This window comes from Arvicanthis niloticus, chromosome 5 (assembly GCF_011762505.2).
Source record: "Arvicanthis niloticus isolate mArvNil1 chromosome 5, mArvNil1.pat.X, whole genome shotgun sequence".
NCBI classification, from domain to species: Eukaryota; Metazoa; Chordata; class Mammalia; order Rodentia; family Muridae; genus Arvicanthis; species Arvicanthis niloticus.
In genome coordinates this window covers 91,209,724-91,221,898 of record NC_047662.1, presented here as the reverse complement: position 1 = coordinate 91,221,898, position 12,175 = coordinate 91,209,724, and the positions used below count along the sequence as shown (strand labels likewise).

Here is a 12,175-nt window from a genome sequence, read left to right as displayed (position 1 = left end):
CATTCTACAAATGAGAAGACAGAGGGTTAGCAAGGATAAGAAATTGTCCTGGCCACATAGATAATGCTCACAAGCTGGGATTTATTTCTAATTGTGGGGCCCTGGAGTTTGGGTGATGAACCTGTATGTACAGTTATACACTGTGGCACTGTATGTCCCCAGGCTTTACGTGGCTCATGCCATTTCAGAGTTTCTGCAGAGAGAGAAGAGAGCTGTTACTGACAGCAGCGAGCCTTCCCTTTGTGCTGGGGAGACTTGGCTGGGGGCCAGCATCCTGGGGAGATTTCCTTTCATGAAGAGATGGATGGGAAGATAATTGACTTTGTTCACAGTCATTCCTTGAACATGAGTCCAGAAGCATGTCGAGGGCCAGAAGTGTACGCTGGAAACACTTGTGCCTTCCAGGCTTTATCCCCAGTTCCTAGTGTAAAGTAGGCCAGCACACACTGTGGCACAGAAACATCTAAATAGAGTTTTTAAGATAGTAATCTCTTCTATGAGTTAAGAGTAGTGCACTGGGGTGGGGGTGGGGGTTGCCATGGGGCTAAGGAGAAGAAATCCAGAGGACCTTATAAAGATAAATACAATTACAGAATCAAGTCAGAGAGGGAATGGATTGTTACTGGCCTGTAGTGTCATAGAATGATGGCACTCAGGGTTCACAATGCTACTATCTCTACCAGGCTCACTTCCAGTGCCTAGTCCCCCAAACCCCATGACAGCTTTGCTAAGCAAATGCATAGCTTCTGCTTGGTTATTGGCACTGGTGAGAATCTCCTCACCAAATAGACTATTCTAGATCTATGTGACTCTTTTATAATATGCATTGATTATCTATCCCCAAATTCCCCCCACATTCTCCACAGGTGCCCTCTACATGTGCCCCTCTCACCTTGGTGTGTGTGAGTGTGTGTGTGTGTGTGCTTTAAATAACTCACTAATGTCAATTATTGATGTCTGCACATACGTGACAACATACCAGAGGCCACTCCCCTGAGGAAACATGACTCCTCCCCTCACAGCAACCATCAATCCCCATTAGCTCCTCAGCCAGAAGTGTAGCCTTGTGAGCCCCTGTCTAGTCCATGCTGGAATCATTGACTAGCTTGATCTTGTGCAAGTAAGTAGCTGCTGTGAGTTCATGAGGGCTACAGCCATCTTGTGTGCAGAAGAAACAACTCTGGCTCGTCCATCCTTTCCTCTTCCACGATGGTCCCTGAGCCTTGGGACAGGCGTGTGTGTGCATGTGTGCACGTGCATGCGTGCCTCTGTGTGTGTGTGTGTGTGTGATATACATGTCCCACTTAGGACTGAGTCCTCAGCAGTCACTTACTCTCAGCACTCTGGTTAGTTCTAACTCTTTGAATCGGCTGCTGCTACTGCATAAAGCTGCGTCTTTGGCTGAGGCCAACAGCAGCCAATCTATGGGTAATACACATAGGTCACTAGACAGCAGTCTGACCACATACCTGGTTAGCAAAACAAAAGTAGTAGGTTGCCCTTAGGACAGCAGTTCTCAACCTGTGAGTTATGACCTCTTTGGGGATCGAACCGTCAAAGTTTGACCATGAAAGGGGTGGACCCTTTGACAGGGGGCACCTAAAACTGTAGGAAAACATAGATATTTACATTATGACTCAGAACAGTAGCAGAATTGCAGCTATGAAGTAGCAATAAAAATAATTTTATAGTTGGGAGTCACCACAACACGAGGGATTATATTCAAGGGTCACAACATTAGGAAGGTTGAGAACAGCTGCTCTATGGCCTATGTCCTCGCCAGCCATTGGCTTTACCAGGTATACTCACAGGTATACACCTTCTGTGGAGCAGGTCTCAAATCCAGTCAGCAAGTATCTGTGGGACTCTAGACATTTGGAGAAGAAACCTGTCTTCCTATGGTTTCCAGCAGCTGGAACAGATTCTACCAGTAGGACACAAGAGAGCTAGACATCTTCTGTGTACTCGCCCCAAGGAGACAAAAGTCAGTGACGGTATCCATGCCATGTGTTTCCTTTTAGGCTGTGAGCTGGTGCTTGACTTGTGCTGCTTCTCACATTTCTTTGGTTCTTCACCTTTGAGGTTTATGCCTGCTGCTTTCCTATGTACCTTAGGGCTCTCTTAAGTGTGAGCTAGGCCACCCACAGCTCCTGCTCTGACTCTCCACCAGCCTCCCCCAGGGTATAACCAACCTCTCTTTTGTAAGAGCTGCTGTCACATACTGAGTGCCTAGGGCTTCTGGGGCTTTTGGGGATTTTTACTTCTCGATTTTCATTAGAAGGAAGCAGGAAGCACAAAATTAGGTGTCTATGGATGAGAAGTCATACTAATCACAGATGCTTTTTTGGATGTTTATCACCTATCAGACACAGCTGATCACCTGACCGGAATTGTTTCACTTAATCCACTCATCAGCTGGGGCTGGTGCCATGAGCCCTGTTTCACAGCTGAAGAAACAGAGGCTTGGAGACGCTTATGTTACCAGGCTGGGTTGTAAAAATGAAAACCTGGGTCACATTTAATCAGAAAGTGATGGGTGAACACCAGAGGCTTTGACGAAGGGCTGCACCTGATTAATGATGGGTATCAGGAAAAAAAAAAAAAAAAAAACAGAAATGGCAGAGAACAGGGGAATTGGGGTAGGAACAGGTTTTCTAAGGCTCCAAGACTCAAGTGGAGGAAAAACTACGCAAGAGTAGCCTTGGCGGACATGCTGTGTAGGAGTGTAATCATCGAAGCAGCGACTGCCATTACAAGCCCACTAAGCCAGACATTTTCCATACACAGTCTCCTTTAATCTTCACTAAATGCAAAAAGCAAAGTCTGGTCCCTATGCCATGCCCTGGGAAATGGAGCCATCATAAAGGGCTTACTGATTGATGGCTGTAGGAGCTGGCAAGCGGTGGTATCGGGATTCAAATGGAGACAGCTGATGGTGCCTGTACACCTGGTTGGACTGGTCCTCAAAGGAGAAGGTTGTTAGTCCCTTCCTCTCCCAGAACTCCCGAGGAAGCTCAGGCCTGCATGGAGTACCTAACATCTCTCAAAGAGGACAAAGAACCTAATTTGGAATGAGATTGTTTTGCTGGACATTAGCAGTGCCAATCATGAGGTGATCCTGCCTTGGGGTTTTATCAGAAAGCAAGCAGTTCAGGGAAGGTCAGAAGCTTCCATGAACTAGCCATGACTACATGAGCATCTCAGAACCACAAGCTTACATTTGAAAACAATATATATCATTATTCCTTTGTTGTCCCTTTCTTTTTTAAATGTGTGTATCATGTTTGTGTGCAACAGGTATATCCAGGTACAACAGGTGCATGTGCATCTGTGTACCATGAGTGTAGACACCAAAGGTTGATATCAGGCATCCTGCTTAATTGCTTTCCACTTAAAACTTGAGGCACGATCACTGGAAGGTCACTTACTAACTCTGCAGCATGCTGACTAGGTTGGGCTGTGAGTGCCTGGTATCCATGTATCGCTACCTTCCGAGCACTGGGATTGCAGGCATGCCACCACACCCGACACCTTTTATATGGGTGCTAGGTACCAAGCTTATGTCCTCATGCTTGGGTGGCAGGCACTCTACCAACTAAGCTATCTCTTCAGCCCCTGTTTTCGTCTCTTAAGACTTTTTTATTTTTATTTTATATGTGTAAGTGTTTTGTCTACTTGTATGCAGGTGTACATGAGTGCCTGGTGCCCTTGGGGGTCAGGGAGGGGCATTGCCTAGAAAAGGGATTTACAGTTGTGAGATGCCATGTGGATGCTGGGAACTGAGCCGAGGTCCTGTGGAAGAACAGCCAATACTCACAACGCTGAGCCATCTCTCCAGTCTTCCTTGCCCTTCTCCCCTTTAAAGAGCAGAATTCTTCCTCTCAGTGGTTCCCAAGAGTTAGCTGCATTAGTCCCATCTGAAGGACTGGTTAAAACCGGTTGCTGGACCTGACCCTGGAGTTTCCATTTTGTTGGTTCTGAGGAAAAGGCCGGAGAACTTGCATTTCTAAGAAGTTGTCATATGATGCTGATGCAGTCAGTCCTGGGGTCAAGATTTAAGAACATCTGCTTTAAAGTAAAGTTACTTTGAAAACATTTCCTAACCTGATTTGGTATGCCAAGATAAGTACATGAAAGGTAAGGACTTGCCTGTAGTCCAAAGGCTCAGTGGGTGGGTTTGTAGACTAACTGCCTAGCTTGGTGAGGGAGTGTAGTGAGAGAACTCTGAAGGCTGGAGGGACACAAATCACAGCCCAAGGGGAATCGGCTGCTGAGAACGAGGTTAGCAAATGGTTATTGGTGAGCTGTGTTGGGAAGTCAGACATCAAGCTAGAGCCAGAGTTCTGCTGGGGCAGAAGTCAAATGGGGGTACAGCTGTTATCAAAATCCACAGGCTGCTTGGCTGGCCTGAAAGGAAAGAGCTACAGACACCGGGGCAAGGAGCCAGACATGAGTGGCTCTGTGACAGTGGTGATCACATAGCAGGGCGACTGTGTCTCCCAAATCTACTTTCTTCTTCTTGTGGTGGTGTCTGTCACTCAAACCATGCCTAGGAGCTTCCCTCTGGTAGAAGGGAAGGTGAAGCTTTGGAGATGAGACCTAATGCTGTTTCCTTCCTTTTGTGATCGGTCCACAGTGTCAATCAAGGGTGACAGTTTGACCTCTGATATCTTCTCCCCTACAGGCTGCATTTTCTCAGCCATAGAAAATGATTCCTTTTCTCAGTGTTGAGATCGGCCCTCCGTGCCACCAGCCCTGGGGCAGTGGTTGGATACCTGGCTTCTGTTACTTCTCCCCCAATTGAGGAAGCTTGGATAGTAGAGTCCCTAAGGACTGCGTGCCAGCCTCCTTTCAGCTGGCCGGAGTGAAGTTGGGCGTTCCTTGCCTTAAGTCCCAGGCTTCTGAGCATCGTTTGCTTAGCCAAACTAAACCATGGTCTCCCTTTGTGTCTTTTATCACATTCCTTGTACTTCTGTTCAGGTAAGAAAGGCCTGTTCAGGGCCACGTGGTGGCGGTGCACTCCTTTTATCCCAGCATTTGGGAGGCAGAGGCAGGCGAATCTCTGTAAGTTTGAAGCAAGACTGGGTCTACAAATCGAGTTCCAGAAAAGCAAGGACTACATACCCCGTCTCCAGGAAAAACAAAACAAAACAAAACAAAACCGGTTTATTGGGTGCACAGTGTGTGGCCTGCCCTTTGCTCAGGACGGAATACGGGTAAAGTAAAAGAAGATTTGGTCTTAAGAAACCACAGTGTAGTTGGAAAGACTCTAGTAGAAACATAAAACATTGAAGTATAATAAGAGTCATCTAAAACAGTGCATGCTTCTTCAAGGCCTTGATTCTTAACTGTCCTGACTACATATTCTTCCCCAGGCTCTTCGATAGAACCCTCACCTAGGCCATTCCTGAGTAATGTCAGGAAATTGAACCCTACCTCTTCTGAGTCTATTAACTCTGTGCAATTTATTTGTTTACTTTATTTCTTCCATTTATCTCAAGCAATTTCCTCCTTCGTTAATTTTTTTCATGTGTGTGCTTTGGGCGAGGATATTCCAATGTGTGGGCACACGAGTCGGGGCACCTGTGTGTCGGTGTGTGTCTGTGGTCGCTTGGCTTTTATGTGGGTAGTAGGTTCTAGGTATACACTCTGGTCCTTTATCCACTGATCTATCTCCCTCCTTCTCCCCGATTCTCTTACAAACTTTTCTTCTAACAGCCTCATGGATTCTTATTGTCATTTCCCACCTTAGATTGTAAGCTCTTTGAGAACCAATCCTTTCTACTGAGGATTTGTGTTGAAGGGCAGAATCGGTGCCTAATGCTCTTTCATACTCGTTTCCCTTTTATTCCACTAGGATGTGAACACCCAGATGAATTTTTCTTAAGTCACCTAAATGGAGACGAAGCCCGCCTCTCTGGAGAACCTTCTCAAGTCTTCTTCCCAAGCTTTCTGGTCTGCATTGCCAGCTCCGGCCGTCCCGAGCAGGTTCTAATTTGCTGCCCCACTCTCATTTACTCCAAGTTCTGGGGAGTTCAAACACAGTATTTAAGCTGTACAGTCCTCGGTGAGGTCTGCATTCCTTCTTTTATTTCACAGATGACACAGAATCACGGAGAAAGACTTGCTCACAAGGTAGCAAGGCACTAGTAGGGCAAAGTTGGCCAGGCATGTGGTCCCATACCCCCGTTTTTGTAACTTCTTTCTATCCCTTGTCCAGGAATCCTTTAAGGTTTCCACCACGTCCCCTGAAGACCCTTCTCCACATTTCCGCGACCTCTCCATGTTTCTTCCAGGTGGCTATCTGGGCCTGGCCTGCCAAGGCTAAGTGGAGAGACACTGCAGGTGACTGATGTGCACTGGGCAGAGCTCTGTACAGGCCTGGCTGCTGGGTGCCCGATGGCTCATTGCAAGGCCCACAGCGATGGCACAGGAAAAAGAATGCAAGGAAAGAAGCAGCTGCAGAAAGAAGAGACGCAGGCGGACAGGCAGCGTTCCATCTTCTCCGCCCGTGCGGGTGTCGGCGCACGCATGCGCAGGCGTGGCGCGCTCGCACCCCACCCTCCCGCGGGCCGCCCTTTCACCCTGGCAACCGCGGCTCGGCAGCGGCGCGCGCGCGGGTTGGGCGCGGACGGGCGGGATCTCTGCGGGACGGGGCAGCGCGGACGGCGGCAGAGGTAGCGGATCTCAAAGGCTCCTCCGGCTTCTCACGCAGCTCCGGTGACAGGTTCGGCCCGGAGGGCTTCGTCCCTCGCCATGGACTCGCAGAAAGTAAGCAAGGGGGCGCAGCGCCGGGCGGAGAGGGTGGGCGGGGCGCGCGGGGCTGGGTGGCGGAGGGCGAGGCCCGGCCTGAGACCCACCCGACCCGACCCGACCGGACCTGAGCGCCCGCGGGGTGCGGTGGCCGCGCCCGGGACCCCAGACGACCTCTGTCCTGCTCTTGGCTCTGGGCAGGGACTGCGGGGAGGAAACCGCGAGCCGCACCCGGGTCCCTGTCGCCCTCTGCGGGCGCTAGGCCCCTTTCTTCCCACTGCCAGCGGCGTGCTCCGAGGGTGGGTCCCTCCTCGGCTGGAGTGAGGACCAAGGCTCAGCCTCGCGTGGGGGGATCCCCGCCTGCGCAGAAGCTGGTGTCCTTTTCTTCCACCGTGTCTTCAGCACGGTCTCTGCTCTGTAGGTCCGGGGACCGAATCTCCTTTGTACCTCTGCCCACTGCCTTGCTAGTGATCTATTTATAAGCAGATCTCAGTGTTTGCCTAATTGAAGGAAAAGGCAGTTGTCAGGGCCGCTGCCCCACCCTCGTCCTTCAGTTGGTGAGGCTGGTCAGTTACCCAGTGGTCTTGTTTTGGAATGTTTAGTACTTTGAGAACAAGTTTAAGGAAAGAGCTACAGAGTAGCCTTTTTAATTAAGTAAAACTATAGCCAGTACTGAATACAATTGCAATTTAATTTTTAATATTCAGTAGTAATTCCTGTTTAGAAAAAAAAAATAAGCCACCTTGCCATCTTTGTTATGTTAGAGTGTAATTGCAATACGTTCTGGTATAGGAGAGAAAAAACAAGTGTTATTAACAATGCAGCAGGGAAAATAAGAGCATTTCTAAGGTGCCATCCTTTTTTATTATTGCATAGAAAGTGCCAGAAAGACTTATAGAAAAACTGCAATTTTTACCTGGATTCATCTTCCTGAGGAGTGCTGGGGGTGTGGGGGTATGAGTAATGTGATGTATTTAAGCATTTACTATTGTAATGTTGAACAAAAATGCACAAGATTCCATTGTGTGTGCTTGTCTTGGAACCCGTTTGGGTAAATCCAATTATTATTTCCAGAACTATACTATAATATTTTTGAAGATACTACTAGGATATCTAAGAAGTTTGGTGTATTTTGGGTGTGTATAAATTTAAAGCATTCTCTGTTAAGCTTATAAAACAATGCACAGTTTATTGGAAGACAGGCATGTGATATCTAAGTGGACATTAACAAAGGTCAAAAGGAAGAGCAAGTGACTGGGGAATTCAGAAAGATAAGTCGCAGGGCACAATATGTTTGCTACCTCTGTGTGGAGCACATTCGACTCTTTCAGCTTCTGTTCTGTAGAAATAAAAAAAAGAATATAGTATTATAGAAACTGGATAAAATGCTCCATTTGGAAAGCAGTATTTTAAAGTTTGTGAATAATTAGTACTAAAATAGTCCGTGCATGGTAAAATGCTAAACGTTGTTTCAACGTAGATCATCTTATCGGGGGACACCGAGGAATCCAGTGTTTGCCGTTGTGAGTTCTGTAAGGACAAACAGGGTTTGAACCAGGTTGTTCTCATTTCAGACAATGTATTTGTGCACCCGCAGGATACCACATGTAGTTTTCCCAGAGGTAGTGAAGAATTGGCTGTACTTTTACTGGTGCTGATGTATCATATTGGATAACTCTGAAAAATCAACTTTTCACTATTAAAACTTTGTTGGAGGTATCAAGCAATCTTTCTTAGGAAGAGAGCGTGTGCTATGGCAGCCAGCGGATGCCAGTGCTTGTGATTGGCACTCCTGCCGTCCATCTGAGCTTCATTTTCTTACAATGTGCTGTAGAGTCAGTTACTTGCTACAAATAGTAGTGAACTAGTTGGGTAGTCTTGTTTATTACCTAAGACAGTAAGTAAGTAGTACACCCATAGCGTGAGATTTCCAGACTATTTCCTGTTATAGAATGTTCACATTGAAATGGTAGCAGAAATGATGCCCAGCTCTATAAAGAAAGTACTTACATGCCGTAACTGGCAAGGAAGGCCTTGGGATTTGGATTGTGAGTTGTTAAGAGGAGCCAGCTCTCTGGTCACAGTGTTTATGGGCCGTCATATCTTGGATAATTTGCCATTAGTCTCCATTTCTTCATCTGTAAAACAGAAACAACCACAGCAGTCTCTTTAAGAGTTATGAGGATTGTGTCCATTTCAGGAAAACCACCTAACGGTATTATCTGTGAGCTCTTATTAATCACAGACACTCAACCTCAAAATCACATTTTTTTCTTTTCAGATCCACTCTAGACTTCTTTACGGTGTGATTTCTACTTGTTTATCTTTAAGAAATTATTTCAGCTGGTGGTGCCAAGAGACAGTTGTTAAGTCCTAATACAAAGAGGATTGAGAGTTGTGAGTCAGGCAATCTACGATAAAGACATTAACTAGGCGTCTTACAGAAGCTTGCTGGGCAGCACATGGGTCAGCTTCCCTAGCTGCTTTTTTTTTTTTTTTTTTTTGTCTGTGGAAACGACTTCAGTGTTTTGTTAGCAACAGATGCTCTATTTCAGTAGAGGAAGAAGTCGAAGTTGCTGCGGGTGTGTAAGGCATACTGTAGTATACAGAAGCAGTATTATCTCCTAGAACTGGACAGAGGGATTTTGTTTATGTAGAGTTTCTGGGACACTTTTGTGAGCAGGATGTGTTATGGATAGGTGGCTTTGTTTGATCCTCAGACCTTTTGAATATGTCCTTAAGTGGTTCTAAGATAAAATCTGGAAGGTTTCTTTACCTGATGAAATAAATGTGCACATTCAGAGAAAAGACTGAAACAAATAAGACAGTTGTACCTCTTGGGTACTTCCTTTGAATTCAGTAGTGCAGGTTAAATTTTGGTGCCGCTCACTGGTATTAATAGGGGTTTCTGTTTCTAGGAAAGGTGCTTGTTACAGCAATGAGGGTGGGAGGATGGGGCAGAGGAAGGATGCTGTTAGGAGCATGCTTTGTTAAATGCTTTCCCCATGTTTTTATGAATGTTCTTCCTACCTGGGTAGGGACTCAGAGGTCTCCTTTATACTACAGGGTAAAGCTAGACTGGGGGACATCTGTGTTCGTCTTATCTGTTTCCTCTTATATCCTGATACTTGCTGTACAGTTAAAAGACTCTCTCCATATCCAATTAGGTATCCATAGTTATCCAGTTCCTTAGTTATTTGTTTTCAATTTAAAAAAGAAAAAGTTTCTCAAGGAAAGTGAAGAAGAGTGAAAGTTGTATTGTGTATCCAGTACCGTGTCAGACTACTCTGAACTCTCATAGCAAAATTCTCTCATAGTTCACAGAGTCACTCGGCTAGCAAGTGGCAGTCTGGATTTAAACTAGGGTTTTTTGGTTTTGTTTTTTTTTTTTTTTAATTCCACACTTTTTCATTACTTCTCTTCAGGTCTGAATTCTTGGTTTCTAAATACTGAAACAATTAAGGTAATTAAAATTTAAAATATTCGGTTCCAACAGTTAGGAGCTGGAGAGATGGCTCAGCAGTTAAGAGCACTTCCTGCTCTTGCAAGAGGACCAGAGTTTGATTCCAAGACCCATGTCAGGTGGCTCGCAAGCACCTGCATGCATCTATGCCCCCCTACATATACATATACATATACATATACATATACATATACATATATATTTAAGACAAATAAAATGTTACTAGGAACAAACCCCAGTACAGTAGTTGGTTTTGATTGTTTTAGACACTTGTCAAGTGTAGTGAAGTATTGGTAAGTGGTATAGATTATAAGTTAGAGGAAAGTCTGGCATCTGAGCTGTAGACCCTGAAGTGCCACATAAATGAATACCATATGAAAGCTCATGAACTCTTTACTCACATATAAGTATCTTTGTGTTTTTAATTGAACTTGGCAGTCTCTAAATATCAGTAATGAAGCAGGCTTCTTTTTAAAGTTGTAACACAATGCCTCTTTGCAATGCTTGGCTGAATATCAACAGGATTATTCATGCAGCAAGCACATACTGGATGTTGGCCGCAGTGATGGATATTCCACACGATCATCCTTTGAAGCAGGTGGATTTGCCAGCAGCCTTCACTGTGTTCTCACCTCGGCTGGTTTTCCCAGCCTCAGCATTCAGATATAATCACTGATGTTTGTTGACTAATAGAGATTTAATTTTGGTATATAATTATTTATTTTTTAAATATAATTTTTAGCATCACCAGTCTACATACTTCTGCTAGATTATAGTACAAGTTTTATTGCAGGAAATGTTAGTTATAAATAGATAAAATCACCTTTAATTCTGTACCTTGGAGATAAGCACATTCAACATTTGATTTGCTGATCACCTTTTTATGCAAATAGAACCTTAAAAATTGGGTACCACATTACACGTATTGCTTTATAATTTGCCTTTACATAATATATCATGAGCATTCTTCAATTTATCATCATCATTCTACAACACTTCATATCAAGTCAGCATAGTGTTTTCATATGAATCTGATTCTTGAATATATTTGATTGCTCTCCTTCTGTTAGATGTTTATGTTGGTCCCAGATTTTAAGGTAATTAATAATACTGAAAGAAACATTCTTGTAGCTAAGCCTCTGCCTTCGTTCTTAATAAACTACTTGGCATATATTGGAGAAATGGAATTTCCAGTTACTTAAAATTCTTGAGATCTGTTGCCCATTTGCCCTTCAAAAGGGCTGTGGGGGTCAGTGTTCCGATCCACAGTGCTTGGGCGGCTCCATCTAGGTTCTCCTGTCGCCTCCCCGACCCCTGGTTTGCTTGTTAAGTAAGTGGTTTGTTGTTGTTGGTGGTGGTGGTATTTTGTTTTGTTTGCCAGTAGGGGTGTTATTGTGTTACTCAGGTGGACTTGTGGAGCGGGTAAGAACTTAGTCTGCTGTAAGCCTGGGACCTTGAATGCCCAAGGCTTATACAGGACAGTCAGACTCAGGGGCTTATAGCTCCAAACCTTGAAAACTAGAGCTTTATAGCTCTAGGCCTTAGAAGCCAGAGCCATCTAGCTGTGTATGGTCAGGTAAGAAGCTTACTGCCCCAGGGCTCAGATTGCTAGTGGCCCAACCCGTCCAAGCCTCAGTTCTAAGCAGTAGCTAGTGAGAACAGCAGTCAATAGCAGTCAGGGACAGCCATGGTCACAGGTCTGGTGCTTTGGTTGTTAGACTCCGTAAGTGGCATGATTTAGCTTGTGAGCTGCCCATGTCAAGGCCCTCCGCCTTCAAGGCTTAGAGGCTCTTAGGCATGCCTAAGAGAATGGTGTTTGCCGTCTCCTTGCCTTTCTACTTTCTTTGTGTTTCTATCACCCTTTATCATCTACTGCCAGCTACTTCTGCCCCTGCTGTTCCTGCTGCTCTCTGGACTCTTGGTGTCACTGCTGAGGTGGCAGCCGCTCCACCTCCACTT

General features: G+C 45.4%; 1 protein-coding gene across 7 annotated transcripts in view; it reads left to right on the top strand.

The window, feature by feature from the left end:
- Positions 1-6,227: 6,227 nt before the first annotated feature.
- The window catches only part of Fsd1l (fibronectin type III and SPRY domain containing 1 like), a 66,803-nt gene continuing 60,855 nt past the window's right edge, over positions 6,228-12,175 (top strand). For 2 of the 7 annotated variants that reach the window (XM_076934956.1, XM_076934955.1), the window contains exon 1: positions 6,228-6,771. Coding sequence is in view for 3 of the 7 variants with exons in the window: in XM_034502480.2 (XP_034358371.1) it covers positions 6,757-6,771 (15 nt within the window). In the remaining 4 variants the exon portion in view is untranslated. The remainder of the gene's footprint in view (positions 6,772-12,175) is intronic. The other 5 variants (XM_076934958.1, XM_076934957.1, XM_076934960.1 and 2 more) reach the window with 3 other exon arrangements.